Source organism: Centroberyx gerrardi, chromosome 19, assembly GCF_048128805.1.
Source record: "Centroberyx gerrardi isolate f3 chromosome 19, fCenGer3.hap1.cur.20231027, whole genome shotgun sequence".
NCBI classification, from domain to species: Eukaryota; Metazoa; Chordata; class Actinopteri; order Beryciformes; family Berycidae; genus Centroberyx; species Centroberyx gerrardi.
The window spans coordinates 9,007,336-9,023,493 of NC_136015.1; the positions used below are offsets into that span (position 1 = coordinate 9,007,336).

Consider the following 16,158-nt stretch of genomic DNA (forward strand, 5'->3'; position numbering starts at 1 on the left):
CTAATGGGCCCAGCTCACTACAGGCTCATTCTCCCAGGTAGCCCACTCTGTTTTTAATCAGGACTGAATGAGATTGCCTCAAAGGGAACAACACCTCAGGGGCACAGCCCACGGTCCAACACACACGCATGGGCATGTATAGTAACATATATATACATACACACGCAAACGCACATGCATACACACACAGGCACATGCACGTACAGCATGGATCATTTCATTACAAAAAAGCCTTTTTTGCACCCCAGGACTGTGAGCAGGGACTTAGGCGAGGCTGGCTCACATGGAACATATCGCTCTGTTCCCTCCTGCAGGAAGCATGGTTCTATAGTGGAGGATAGAATAATATGTCTATCTATAGGCTATGCATGGAATTAAGGCATAAAGTACCACAGTGTCTTTCTCTGTAGTGCAGCCCTCAATATAGGAGGTTTGGTGGAGAGTAAACGATGGTTCAAATCAGTTCTGCTGCAGACGAAGGAGCGGTTTCTTCCTTATGCAGATATATAGGTCAAGATATACTGTAGTCTTTAAGAGAGAATGAAATTCAGATGACATTTACACTGCAACCTTCACCTTGAGCAAAAGCTCTTTAATAGTCAAGAGATTGCGGTCTGTTACTGGGATATATTTCATCAAAAGGTCCAAACCATTCTCCTTCCACTTTAGTATTTTCTTTCCCATTTCTCCATACTTCCGTACCTGTGCAGGCCCGGCGTCGGACGCCCGGATGCCCAGCAGAGTGTGTCCGTCGGTGGGCAGCTCTCCGCGGAGCTCCAGGGGCTTGGTCTCTATGGAGCTGCAGTCCACGTGGAGGGCGGCGGCCCCGCGCTGCACGCTGAGGGCCACCTTGTGCCAGCGCAGGTCCATGAGGGACTCCACGCCCTCCCCGCTGAAAATGCAGCCCGCCGGGGCGGCCGCGGGGTCCGTACCCCTGGCTCGCAGGGACAGGGTGCCGTCGGGGCCGTTCAGGTCTAGGGAGAGCTGGGGGTCAGGAGGAGCGGGACGTAGAGGGGAGGAGATGGAGAGGAGGAGGATGGGATGCCGAGAAAGAGTGAGCAGTTCAAGTTTAAGTTCTGCTTTATTTTCATCTCAGCTGCATAAATCTACATATATACATTCAAGTATACATAGACTGTACACAGTGAAATGAGATGTAGTAAGACAAATAACAATAACAAGTCAATAATAAAACAATACCTGAATCTAAAAACTGTCAGAGACCGTCTAAAAACCATCTAAAGACTGTCCATAAAAACCAGGTGAAACAGTAAAGGTATGGAGGGAAGGAGAGGAATGGGGTGGAGACAAAGAGGAGATATAATCAAAGACAGCACAGAGCGATCAATTCTTCAAGGCAGAAGTTCCATTCATTCCTCAGAAACCACACTTCCATCTTTCTTGCTATTCCAATCCCCTCTGGAATGGTGGCTGCTGGGAGCAATGGAACATTTCACGAATTTCAGCACGTCAAATCTTCAAAACACACCTTTGGCGCTAAAGGACATTACAACAACTGTGTGCATGTGTGCTCATTTAACACGATACAATGTGCCCATTATGCCAGCTCACTTAGCCCAGGCATGTTGATAAGAAACATCTACTGTATTTCAAGTTGTGTGAGTGGCAGTGGCTTCAAGACATACACACGACTAGCACCAAACAAAGCTGTAGAACACAGTAGGCACTTAGAGCAGAGATGAGGTAAGGGGGAAGACATATTAATTACACACGCGAGCGGTACAGCCGATCAATCACTCCTAATGAGGCGCCTTGGCCTCCATCCATCATACACATTGAGTATTTAAATCTGGCCTCAGACTCCGAGTGATTATGGGGACTCTGAGGGACTCCAGCGCTTCATCATGGAACGCACATGAATAACAATGAAGGTGAATGAAAGAGGGGAGCCGAAAATGATGAAGGGAAGAGAGACAGAGAGATAGAGAGAGGGGGATCGGATGAAGAATAAGAGAGGACAAAGGGAGCGTGGAATGAAAGGGGGGGGGATTGAAAAGGTGTCAGGAGAGAAAAGAAATCGAAAAGGAAAGTGGATGACTATGCAAAGGAGAGATGAGAGGCAAGAAGAATGGCTAGACAAAGGGAGTGATGAATACGAGGTGAAAGAGCGAGGGAGAGAGACTGCGGGATAAGAGAGCGAAAGGAGGAAAGAAAGGAGTGAAGATGAGTCAAGGAGGGAAGGAAAGAGGGACGCAAGGAAAGTGAGCCAAGCCAAGAAGGATGGAAGGAAAGAAGGAAGGACGGTAGTAAGGAAGGAAGGCAGAAAGGAACGAACGGATGAAGGAGGGAAAGAGGGAAGGAAAGAAGGAACGTGAGAGCTAAGGAAGGAGGGAAAGCTGACAAGGAAAGAAGACAGGAAGGAAAGAAGTGCGTCTATGGATGAACTGTCAATAAAACATAGGCAAAGAGCAAAAGAGGAGAGAGAAGGAGAGAGGCTGGTATATTTCAAACAAAGATAGGAAAAAAAGAGAGAGCTGTTACCTGCGGGTATCCTTGCTGGTCAGAGATCTGGAGGAGGTAGATGGTGTCCCTCAAGGTGGCTTTCTTCAAGACCAGAGTGAAGACCAAGGTGAACTCCTCAGGTAAGCCATGAGGGAACACCTGACTGGAACACACAGAGCCAGGGACACTTCACTGCTCCGTACCTGGGAGCTATCAAACTGCCACAGCTAAAATACTGCTTTTTTTTTAACAAATCTAATCTGTTCTTTATAGCATCTAAATAACAAAAGGACAAAAAGAAGTCGCATTATTAGTGGGAATTTAAACTATAAATCTGCAGTGACTACACTCCCATAATCCTATTCTTATTTATATACATTTGGATCATGTCACACTTCTGGGTTCTTCGTGAACAGTGATGCAGGGTGATAGACAGACTGCTAGATCGTTTTTTACGATCGCAAGACAACACATGTACTCTGTCGTTTCATAATAAATCACATTGGTGCATAAGCAGTGCTTCTGTGTACACATGCAATACGCTATAGGCTATGTTTGCTAACAATGTATTCTCCATAGAAGAGATGAAGGCAGCTGATCAACTAGGGAGCCAGAGAGCTGAGATCACATTCAAATAAACTGATAATGAATTTGATCTATACGCCATTGTCATGTGCCACTGTTCAGAATCTGCGCTTGTTTTAACAAATTTTGGATTCAAATGTCCTCATTTGTTAAGAAAATCCAACAAAGGTGGGTATTTTTGCACAATATATATTTCCATACATCATCAGGTTAGGCCAACAAAATGTCCTCGCGAGTATAATGACACAAGGTTGTCTGTGTGTGTTTGTGTGTGTGTGTGCATTTTGTACATCCCATGCATACATTCCCCTCTTTTCTTTTCCCTTTTTTTTTTTTCATTTTTCCATTTTGTGTGACTGTGGCCAGTAGCACAATGAAATGCCTGCAGTGCGTAACCCCCTGACATTAATTTTCATAGCAGATACAGTCCGGCAAGCCTCATCCCTCTGTTTCGGTCAAGGGCATCTATACACACACACACACATACATACACACACACACACACACACAGAAACACACACATATACACTGCACGGTGGTGTGTAGATGTATCGAGAGATGAGGGGTTCACAAACAAGCCCAGTGAAATTTATGCTCACTGAGATGGTGGACACTTTGAAATATTCTCTCCCTCTCTCTTTCTCCACACACGCACACACACACACACACACACACAGAGTATTGTTGATGCTGGCAGCTGGTTTCCCAGTCCTAGAAGTGGGGTGACAGTGATTTATGACGGAGGGACGATCCAAGGGAAAAACAGCCAACTACAGGACGTCAAAACAAAGAGAGGCCAGGAGAGAAAAGGTGAGAGAGAAAAATTATGGAGATGTTGATCCTGGAGACCTGGAGAGAGAGCGAGAGACAGAGAGAGAGAGAGAGAGAGAGAGAGAGAGAGAGAGAGAAGGGAAAAAAAGAGATACTGAGGCAGCAAGAAGTTATAGCTATGAGAGTGCATAAGAGAGAATAATTGATTTAACCAAAACCAAGGCAGAGTATACAGACGAAGATTATAAAGATGGAAAGAGAGAGACAGAGAGAGAGAGAGAGAGGAATTAATTCTCAAAGCGTATCCTGGGAATCCACTGAAACTCAACCAGCAACGCATGAAAAAAAAGCTAGGACTCTTCCCCACTGCACATCCAGATCCAACAGAGAGCCATGAAATAATGGCATCAACTGAACCGGGCTAGACAAAACCCCATAAATATAAAATCATATCAAGGAAGACGAAGACCCTCTTGGTCAACTTGTTCAGAAAATTGTGATGCTACCTCTATCCCCATCCACAAAAAACCTCCACCTTCAAAAATAAAACAGCTTGACACCATATTGAAAAAGAGAGACAGAGAAAATTGGAGATATGAAACAGAAAATCAAAACAGTGCTTTTCACGACTAAATCGAAAGTTTCAACTGGCAAGTTACCTTAAAATAAGGAATTTGAAGGAAACTTCTGTCTGATCAGAATCTGGAGATGCAGTGTGATTTAAACGAGACAGAAAACACAGACGCATTCCTCATTTGAATGTCCTAAATATGACAACATAAGAAAAACGGATTTCAATAAATTGCAGGTTTTAATACCAGATTTCCCTGCTTTCTCTCTGGAACAAAAACCACCCAGCACATTTGGAGAGGAATAGGAATCTGCTGGGCTTGTTGTTAAATTTGTGTCTGCTTGCCAGCTGGCTTGAGAGATGCTTTGAATTGACAAAGATATCACACTGTAGCGTGCTATACAATGGTTTAACTTTGCTGTGTTGAGTGTTTGCACTATTCCCTCCGTTCACATAATTTCATGCTTGTAAGCGACTTTATATGTTCTCTGTATGTATGATGAAGTATTACAATGATAATAGTATTGTAGTTGTAGCAATATTTACTTACGATGCTTTTTTTCTACTGTATATACTTCTGAGTTCATATTGAATGTGACTGATTGCTGAGTAGTTAGATCTTGGTAGGCTCATTCTGTGTATAAAGCCCTTTGAGACATGCTTTTGTGATTAATCGAGAGGGAGAGGGAGAGAGAGAGAGAGAGAGAGAGAGAGAGAGAGAGAGAGAGAGAGAGAGAGAGAGAGAGAGAGAGAGAGAGAGAGAGAGAGAGGAAGAGAAGCAACCATTATTGAGAATAGAGTTGTTTAGGCGTGGATTAACAACATGGGCTGCAGGACACAAAACCACTCACAAACTTTCAGGGTTCTGAACACACACACACACACACACACACACACACACACACACACACACGCAGACACACACACACACACACACACACACACACTCTTGGAAGATAAATCACTTGGTATGGGCCAGACAGATTCAGACCTACCTTCTCCAACTCAGAGGAAAGTTACTCACTGCTGTTTCTCTTGTGTGGAAAAACAAGAAGAAGAACAAAACAAAACAAAAAAACTCCTGGACATAGGATTGAGAGGTAGGAGAGAAGGAAGAGCCAGAGAGGCACAGGAGGAAGAGGGGGAGAGGAAATCTAAAAAAGCAGAATGTCTGGTTTCAGATGGGAATAACACCTGGGGACAGGATACCTCATACTGGTTCTAACTGTGCTTTCACTGGTGCGAGTGTCTATCTCTGAATGAACAGAGCGGTCCAGTTTAGAGTCCTAAAACCAGAAGTGAATTAGCACTTTTGAGCCGTGGGTTCCCTCGGCTGAAAAGTGATTACGATTTGAATGGGGTTTTGGTTAAAAGCCTGACAATAAGGTCTGTGGTTAAGACAAGCATAAGAAAGTTTTAATGTTTCGTTCTGTGAGATAAAATAAACCATTAAACATCCCATTTGAGAATTTTGAAGGTTTTTTGCATCCATATAAGTTAAGTTGCTAACAAATGGCTAACTGTCTTATAGAAATTGAACTACAATGGGTTTGTCGCGCAATAACAAGTCATAACGCAGAGGAGTCCGCCAGAAAGCCTCTGAACTGTAGTCCTCGCACTCTTTTCAATTTAGATTGTAGATTTACCGATTTATATTTTTTTCCAATTGTAGTTTGAAGGTTTTTGAATTTGCTAGCTTGCCTGAAGCTGAAGCTTTGAGTGTTTGTGCGTTGGAGGAACGCTCCTCTACTGTTCATTTTGTTCACTGGTTAGCCTAGCGTTTGCTTTTTACTAATATAGATTACAATGGACCCTTTTCACAGCAGCCATTTCGATGCGTCATAGCAGGGTAAACACAGGTGTATCTAATAACATTAATGATGGTTCCATTCCATTTAGGTGTTCCAGTGCCAGGGCCTGGTATTGTGCATGCTGGCTCATTTGGAATGGCACTGGAACACCTGAATGGAATGGAACCATCATTAATGTTATTAGATACACCTGTGTTTACCCTGCTATGACACGTCAAAATGGCTGCTGTGAAAAGGGTCTATTATGCTTCAAAAGCCATGAAAGCAGTGAAAATTATCTCATATAACAAAATGTAGGACAAGATACTGGACTGCGTTAAACATAGAGCTTATTTTCGGCAGACTGTGGCCATGGCAGCTCCCAGGCAGGCATTAGTGTGACTATATAGGAGAGTGACGCAAGGCTGAAAAAGAGCATGTATGCTCAGCCAATGTTCCCTGGGTTGATCAAGGGTCATTATAAAAAAATTACACAAAATCACAGTGAAACAGGAGGGGGAGTCACTCCCAATCTTCCGCTGTGGGCTGAAAACTCCCTCCCTCCCCACTGAATCATATCCCCTCTCTACCTACTCGTTCTCTAAAAATAAAACCCTACCCTTCGCTCTTATTGAATTCCCTTCCTAGCACTTTGCTCTTACATGATCCCTCCATGCTGACAGGGATAAGGCCGCTGACCTTTGCGCTCCTTATTTTTGACTGCTTGTAATGTTTGTGATTACTGTACTGTTGAGCTTACTGTGAGTCGCTCTGGATAAGAGCAGCAGCTAAAAATGCCTAAAATGCAAACATAACTGTGAATTGCATTTCACCACTTTCACGGCAGTGCTGTCAGATAATAGCAATAAAAAAGTCCTCAGATTTCAGCTCTGTCTTGGATAGTTGTGGTCTGCACTCGGCTTCATGCCAGAATCTCACAGTACGGCTCTCCGTCTCCTACACACTATTATTGCCTAAAGGAAATAACTCCAAAGCAATCAAAACCTATTTTGTTGCAATTAAAATTCATCTGAGCCATGACTGGTGCCCATTTCACTGCCGCTGCATCTTCCGCAGACAAGCGGCATCTTCCCTGAATCTGAATGTGCGACAAGCTTTTTTTTTTTTTCTCCCCCTGCCGCTGAAGGAGGTGATAGACAAGTAGCTTCATCTGGCTGTCACTCATCTGCGTTAGCTTGGATTAGCTAAATGGATTAGCCTCCGATACAAAGAAAAACGCCGCTTTCCAATTACTGTAACACACGTCTCACACTTCAGTCAGAGTCTCGCTGGCGATGAATTAAAAAGCCGCTCGACTGACAGGGAGCCTGCTGTTGGACGGGTGCCATGTACTATATAGCTTCAGATATATATACTCAGAGAGACAGAGGGAGAGACGTGTTGTGGAGGAAATCTGACGGAAGAATGCAACTACACACACACACACACACAGAGATACAGAATGACATGGACAAACCTTCACACACAGGCATAAAGGCAGGGAGACGCACAAACACACAAACACAGAAAAAAAATACATAGAACATGCCTGAGGGTTTGTTCTGATGGAGTCATTTATCACCTGGGTTTGAACCTTTAACCCGCTCGTTTCCTCGCCCCTACATCCCTTAATCGCTCATCTGTTCTCCGCCTCCACTCCTCTTTTCTAAATGCCTGAAACTCTTTTCTTACACAGCGATTTAAACGGCACAGGTTAAAAAAAAAAAAAAAAAAAAAAAAAAAAGCTAACATGCTGACTCTGACTGACGCCGACAGGCACTTCTCTCTGATTTTATCTACTTTTGGGTGAGGCGAGGAGGCAAGGGAGCGAGAAGGAAATAGTAAAAAAAAACAAAAAACAAAAAAACAAGCATCCCCTCTTGTTTTTTGGGGAGAAATGGAGAAAAGACAGTGATTTCTATATAAAGTGAGAGACAAAAAGAGACAGAATGAAAGGCAGGCAACAGGCAAGCTAGGTATGTTAACATTGATTATTCTCTATCTGAGCTGAAAGGAGTCACCCAGGTTGCATTCTTCCCTGATAAAAATGACAGCAAGGCTCTCAATGGCATCACATTTCAATAAACGCTGTAGCATAACAAAACCCCCAAACCAACAACAGAGAAGAGATAGAAAGTGGTGTTCCCTCCCTCTCTCTCTCTCTCTCTCCCTCCCTCTCTCTCTCTCCATGGTTGGAAGCACGTCAGCAAAAAACATCTTGAGGATTTTCCTCTTTGCTTTCCGAAGACACTGATTTCCCGAGAAGTGACATTTTGTTTTTTTGGGATTTTTCCCCCCGCTTTTCATGAGAACGACTACCCTCTAAGCCCGTGACAAACAATATATGTGACACTTTTAGCACAAAATGTCTACCCTGGAAAAAAAAAAAAAAAAGAAAGAGTGTTTTGTAGACAGATTTATTGGGGCTTCAAGCGAGCGGAGCCCACAGTGCTGGACAGAGTGATAAAATACTGCAGGCTGACCCAATTGGCAAGTTCTGAAAAACTGTTTTATCAGTGGGGGAGAGAGAAGCTGGGCTAGACTGAAAACCAACTACAGAACTCTAGAACAAACAAAAAAGAGAAAAAAAAAAAAAAAAAAAAAAGAAATGAGGCACAAAACACAGCCAGCCCATAACCCTAATAAGCACTCGTCACACATCTCCAAACACAAGCAACACTTATCTATTGTGTAATAACAAAGTGAAACTCCGCGAGAGCATAATTACACCGTGTCAAGCTGCAAAAACCATGTCATCCAAAGAAGCCGTGTTCTGTTGGGTTTCATGGCTGCAGGCTATTAATTTTAAAGCCTCGTGAACGTTTTTACTGGCAACTGCTTCATGCCTGTTAATTAAGGCATCAATCCTGTCGTTTATGTACAAGCGAGATAATGTGTTAAAAGTCTGACTTCTCATATGAAAAACTGTAACAATAAGCATAGGCGGTCGGAGTCGGAAAACCAAAAGGTCATTACAGTTAGCTTTTACAAGCCGTAGTCAGCGGTGAGGGAAACGAAGCGGTATTTCTGGAAAAGCAATCAGAGATTGACCAGCGGTGTGTGCTTTGCCAATTGTCTGCTTTTTACATAACAGCTATTGGACAGCGCTGACACATTGACTGAGGGTCAGAGGCAGATTAGCCGTAGGGTGTTCAGATTTTTCGGCTTTTTTCTTTTTCCAAACATGGCACGCAAAGAGAGAGCCCGCTGACCCAGGCCTATGGAAGGCTTGGAATAGCAAGGATGTGTTCACGCCAGGAGTACAAGAGCAGCGAGCAGAAACTTCACGTTGTGTCACTTCTTTTAAGACATTCTCTACCGGCTATAACTGTACACACTGCGTTTGCTTGTGTGTCTGTATGGGTTGAGAGAGAGAGAGCGAGAGAGAGAGAGGCAGAGTCAGAGAGATGTACAGTAGACTCACTCGGTAGGGCGTAGGAGTGCGGTCTTGCCCAGGCGGAGGATGACGGGTCCGCGAGGGTTGCGGATCTTCTTGACATCTGAACTCTTGAGCAGGGAGAAGCGCCGCACCAGATTGAAACCTGACAACAAATGGCATTCGTCAGCACCCACGCGAATGAAGTTCCTGAGAGGATGCGTGTGTGTGTTTGTGTGTGTGTTTGTTTGTGTGTGTGTTTGTGCGCGTTTTCACCGGTGATGTTGTGCCGGGCCGTCTGAGGAAACTTCCAGTCATCCACCTGCAAGGACGGGCATTGCACACCTGGGAAGAGAGCGAGAGAGAGAGAAAGAGAGAGGGTTATGCAAGGACAGAGAGTGGACTGCCAAACCCCCTTATATGATTCAAGCATTCATGAGACGTCAGGTTGAGTACATCAACCTTAGGTGAAGTTACCTGAATCTGAAATGTAACATCCTTTCACACCTACTGCTGTGTGAAATGGAGAGAGTGTGCGCGCGCGAGAGAGAACCAGCAACTTCAAACATTTCATACATTTGAGAATAACAGAAATATCGACGTGAGGGAGAGAGGGATGGAGTGGGGAAGGGGGCAAGAGAGAGAGAGAGAGAGAGTGTAAAACAGAGAGAGAGCTTGATAAAATAAGGGCAAAACTGTGCAGAGAGGAACACGGGCCGGTCTGACAGCTAGTCTAGCTCCGGGCTTGTCTGTCGCGGTAGCCTCCGTTTGATGGATACGTTCTCACCCTGTCAGGGGAGGTTACAGAAGAAAAGTGTTGCCTGTCAGCGCGGCCTGGAGGGGGGGGTGGGGTGGGGGGGTTGTGAGACATGTGGAGAGCCAGGCTAGCGCAGGTAGACACGGCCCCTGTGAATCACTGTGATCCACGGTTAATTGATCTCTTTGGGGCCAAGGGCCGAGGCCCCGAGCAGGCCGTTCTGCAGGGCATCGCTCGCTTCTGAAAGTTGTTTTTTCTCTACAGTGACTGCGGACAGTTTGGAAGCAGGTGAAGCGAAAGCTAATAATTCTCTTTGAGTTGTGCCGCTGTCAGGAACGGTCTAAATCACTATTATGTGTCCAGCTATACAGCTGAAAGGCGTGATACAGTAATTTCATTTAAACTCATGCAATATTCAAGGCCAAACAACGCAGGCTTTTAAGACATTGAATCTCTTAGACGTTGAATTGGTTGACGTGCTTCATGGTTTCATCCATTTGTGATACAGTCAATGGTCAATGATGGAGAATGACATATTGTATGGCTGCCACCAAGGCCACACATTCACAGACATGAACAAAGCATTTGACCGGAGGCCCAGCTAGTTTGTTAGTTTAAAACTAATTTCAAGTCGGAAGAGGATTAATTGTGCAGCTAATGAATGGATCCAATTACAATATGAATCAAGCAACCAACTGCACTCTGAAGGACGTCCACGTGTGCATGTGGTGTATGTGTGTGTGTGTGTGAATAAATAAGTGTAGTGAGTGTAGGGTCTGAGTCATTTTAATAACAGGGAGAAATAGGCTGAGTAGTTTCCTACCGTTCCATTTCTACTCCATTGTTCCATAAGTGGACCTAAATGAATCATCCTGAATTCATGTAAAAGCCACATGGAGCCTTGTGGGAAGTGAACCAAGAAACTCTTCAGCTCAAATCAAAGTCGCTGCATTGGTTAAGCTCTTTAAAATCAACAAAAGTACATTGTAGGGGCACACCAATAAAGATACAGGATTAGCTGCTACTTCAGCAGCAGAGTTCATCTGAAGCTTTTTTTCCAGCACTTTTGATTGTGCTTTTTCAGATCAGAAGAAGAAAACAGAGAAGAAACAGAGCCTGAAAACGGCCTTCTTACTCAGAAAAGGATAGTGCACTTGAAACATAAGTGGCCTGTTGTAATGTTACTTGCCTACTCAAATATAACACTAACACAGGAATACAATGACAAAATACTGTATACATTTTAGCAAACACAGTGGGGTTTGGATGTAAGACACAAGCTCGTACTTCCAACATTGTGAAACGTGGCTTGGTCTGTAATGATTGGACTTCCCTCAGTCTAATGGCATTGTTTGTCAGTACCATGTTCACTAAAGTCTCCTGCTCAGGTCCCTACCACCAAGACCTGGTAGTCTTTCAGTTCTGTAAAATGTACAAATACAGTAAAATGCTTCAAATACTACAGTACCAGAAACAGATACTGTGTAGTAAACATACATTTCTATTGACAACATAGGAATATCCAGCCTCCTAACTTCATACCATACTTGATGTATATATACAATACTACGGTACACTTGCAATTGTGCATTCTATAGTGCAGTAATCACTGAATACTGTATGTATATGTAATACCTAATACAATAAAAACAGTGGCAGAGTGTAGAGAGTAGCTTACTTGCCTATTCTCATTTTGAATGTATGGACAATGGAAGCTGCAGTGAAGCGATTCAGGTTGGGCCCAGCCTCCCTCACTGTCAAACCACGGTCATGGACCACATGGTCGACCAAAGTGGCCCAGATCTCATCCAGGGTGCATTCCATTACATAACGATTTCTCCTCATCTCGTGTCTCCTCCTCGACTCCTCGGTGAAAGGTCGCGGGGGAAACGAGGAGAAGATGCGAGGAGGAGATGAAGCGAGTGAACCGTGTCCTGTCAGCGGGAACGTTCTCGCACGCGCCACATTGAAGTGACGGTTGACGTGCGGCGTTTGAGGCGCCTCACGCACGCTTCCCCTCCACGAATGACAGCTGTCTAGTTTTATCCACATGGAAACGTTTCACGAAGTTCAGATTAATGTGTAATTCACCTTTGTCAACCCCTAATGAGCCTCGTCTGACTCATGGAGGTAGAACACCTGTGCTTTTTATTCCTTTTTTACCCCTACATGACCGTAGATCTCGCTGTTAGAACATGATGTGCAAAAAAGACAATAAAAGGCTGTTAATGAGGTTTAGTAAGAATTTATTATCCATTTCCATGGCAACCCATAAACCCACACAAACACAATTCACAAGAAAGAGTAATGCAGAATGAGAGACACATCAAGGCTTCTTATAATGGTGGATTTTATCTGTAATTCTTTCTACACATTTCTGTCAGTATGGAGCTGGTCTTAGCCTATATAGGCACATGAATTATCTTCGCTCATTAATTCTGCGTTGAGGATACACCTCAGCATCCTCCGGCCACGCCTCATTGGAGGACAGAGGCAAGGAGACATGAAGGCTTCTTCATGTGTCTTTTAACCATTTGGAACATCCTTAATGATGCCGACTAGTCAGCGAGGAGCCAAGGCCAAATAGAATGCACCCCCAGAATGTTTGATCTCCTTGCTCTTCCTCTTCTTCCTCCTCCTATTACCCTCACCCTTCCTCTCCCTCATCATCTCTCTGCAATGTTGCCATCCATTCATCTCCAAAACAGGAGAGTCACCTTTGGCCCTCTGCTCTGATTTGTAATTGAAGTGTGTTTGTACCTTTGAGTAGGCAATGTGGCCAATTGGTAATTTCAGTTTAGCATTTTGAGTTTTTAGTCATGAAGATTATGTCAAATGAACAGACTGACAGAGTGAAAAGCAGAAAAAGTACAGAACTGGTTTAAGGGTTTGGGACACAAGTGTCAGGTTGTGGTCATTATGCCTCAAGTTCCTTTTAGTGCGTAAACAATTCAGAAAAACTGTAATATGTTTCAATAAACTCATATAAGTCATTTTCCTTCCAAGTTTTTTTGGGATTCAGCGATGTGCATATTTAGTTTTTCTTGTTTTTTTGGATAGAACAGTGAGTGCAGTGTTCCCTTGAAGTGTCCCCCGGCACCACACTGTCAAAGTATCCAGCTAAATTTTACCTTTATCCAGGCTGGAAGTCACATCAAAACGAAGTGAAAGAACCATAATATAATTACTGGAATAATAACATCCAACTGATTTTAATTAAGAGTTAGAAATTTAATTTCACGGAGGCCGGCTAAAGAAGAAATTAAATCACATTTAGTGTTTCAACACCTATTATCAAGTTCATCTTTGACACCCTGCAGCTTGGTTGTTCAGCTTCCCTTGGCTTCAAAACACAATGACAAAGTTTCAAAGCACGGCACATTTCAGTCTGCCTGCCTGCCTGTCTGTCGTGTTATTCTGTCGCCTTTGTCTACAGGTGCAAATCAAGGTATTAAAAAGACTTGTCAAGAGCGGAGTTTTGGGGAGCCGTGAGAAACTTGAGATGAAAAGTCGAACAAATTGCGTGAATTGAATGTGACTTTGGAACAAAGCGTACCAGACGAGAGATACAGTAGAGAATACAGAAAGTATCAAAAAGAAGTTCGGAGTTTAGAGGAGAACTGAGTCCTATGATTCTCTCTCTCTCTCTCTCTCTCTCTCTCTCGCTCACTCTCTCTCTTCCTCTCCTGCACACACTCTCGCTTTCACGCACACACACACACACACATACAGTATATAACTTGACTGGTCCATCCCGAAGCCTCTTCTACTAACTCAGCACAAAGTACACCCTCTGCAGGCTTACAAAGACACATGCTGCCTTTCAAAAAAGACGCACACACACCCACACACACCCACAAAGCACTTATCTCCTCTCTCTACACAGGCCTTTTTGAAGTCAGGAGACAGTGAGTTCCACCTCTCGTCTCTCCCTCCCTCTCTTTCTTTCTCTTTTTTTTTCATTTTACACCACCGCCCCTTTGTATCAGGCAGAATTAAGATGAAGACTTTGTCAGGAGGAAAGCAATCCTGGCTGCAGACAATCGGGCAGAACAATAAAAAGTTAAACAGCAGAAGGGAGGAGAAGGTAGAGAGAGAGAGGGAGGAGCGGAATGAATGCAGGAAAGACGGGGGGGAGGAAGTAAAGAGGAGGAGATGGGAGGTGGGAGAGGTGTCGCTTGAGGAAAAGCAACTCTCTCTGAACACTCGGTCTAGCGTGCTTGAGGCTTTTTTCCCAGCCGAGGGGACGTCAGGTCCGGCTGACGCTCTGCGGCCTGTAACCTGAGATAAAGATATGACATTATGAAAAGACCTATCACTCCTAAAGACCTGTCTACACTTTCGCATGAAGTTTGCAGACGAGTTAACAGGCTTTTTCTGACCGTGTTCACGTTGGCAGCCTTAATAATATGTCAATTTACAACAAGAATAGGTTACAATAATGTCACCTGCTTGTACAGTATATGGGTAATATAGATTTTTCAATAACTAAATGGCTCGTTTGAAAGAGTGAATCAAGTTACAGGCTGTGTTTGCTTATGAAACGTTTTAGCATGGGACTAGCATGGATATTTTGGTGGTCTGCATATTCAAACGCTTTGGCAGTCTGGCAGAGGACGCACTGTGGAATTTGAACCCCATTTCTTCTTCAAGCTGTGATCAAAGGAAAGTGTTTGCTTGTTGACAAGGTAATTAGCACAAAGTATGAGTGCCGCTCCAGGATCCTGCTAGTAGCTGCATGTAGCCTTAAAGAGATTGGATGGTCTTGGCTGGGTTCACTTCCTCTTTGATGGCGTTGCGTTTAAGTCTTGCCAAAGCAGGTAATGATACCGCGCTGGCAATCGCGCAGCAGACTGCTGGGAGCGTTCCCTCATGTCTCCACCTTTCCAAAGAGGGAAATTTGGGACAGTTTAGGTTTTTGAGGAAGAGAAATGCTACTTTTTTGATGAATACAGACATATACTCAACTTTGAGTATGCACAGATAAAAAGTATAGGACAAGGAAGAGCCTATAAGTAACCCATCTATATCACAAACATTATCACAGTACAAACACCTTAGGTCTATAACTACATTCAAATATAAATGTCCATACTCATCCACAGGGTTGAGAGACTTTCTGTGTAACTTTAAGTTATGCAGTGCATATTGACAAAAAGATATGAAATATCTGAACACAAATATTCCTTGTCGTGAAGCCAATGACCGGATAGCAAGATCCATAGCCCTTAGCATTCAGAGGCTCATCCATCACAACACAGAACCATGTCTATAAACAACATCAGCTCGACCGTGGCCTACCCGCTGCAATATTCTAGCTAGAATAAGTCCCATGTGTGACCTTTCCTGCATCTCGGTGGGTGTGAGAGTGATATTTAACAAACTTCAGAAGCTTTAGGAATCAATGGCCTTATCTAGCACAGCCTTGCTGTGGCTGGGCTCTACTGAAACCCACCGCTTCTCACATTTAATTCTGTTTTTGTAGCGGCAAACACTTGGCAGAGTGCTTTCATTAGGGAGAAGAGGTCAGGAGTGTGCTCGCAGTATTAGTCTGTGTGTGTGTGTGTATGTTTGTAATGAGAGGGGGTATGGTAGTTATTGAATGTGCTTTACAATGTGGCATTCCTAGATAATTGGACTGGGCTGCTGATCAGCAGAAAGGGTCTCGGTCTCTCTTTCTCTCTTTCTCTCTCTCTCTCTCTCACTGTTGGACTCCCAAGGATAAGTAGGAAAGAGGCACTTCCAGTAGCTCCGCTGGAGGCATTAAATAGACACATGCAACACAGTGGGAGGAGAAGGGCATGCTGGGTAATGTAGTTGATGATGCAAAAAAAGGGGATACGAT

At 43.9% G+C, this 16,158-nt stretch overlaps 1 protein-coding gene across 3 annotated transcripts in view; it reads right to left on the reverse strand.

Annotated features, from left to right (window-relative positions):
• col16a1 (collagen, type XVI, alpha 1) overlaps positions 1-16,158 on the reverse strand; it is a 66,000-nt gene that overhangs the window by 39,982 nt on the left and 9,860 nt on the right. For all 3 annotated transcript variants that reach the window (XM_071919794.2, XM_071919795.2, XM_071919793.2), the window contains exons 3-6: positions 9,833-9,901; positions 9,605-9,722; positions 2,503-2,626; positions 703-984 (exon numbers count right to left, since the gene is read on the reverse strand). In XM_071919794.2, coding sequence (XP_071775895.1) covers positions 703-984; positions 2,503-2,626; positions 9,605-9,722; positions 9,833-9,901 — 593 coding nt within the window. The remainder of the gene's footprint in view (positions 1-702; positions 985-2,502; positions 2,627-9,604; positions 9,723-9,832; positions 9,902-16,158) is intronic.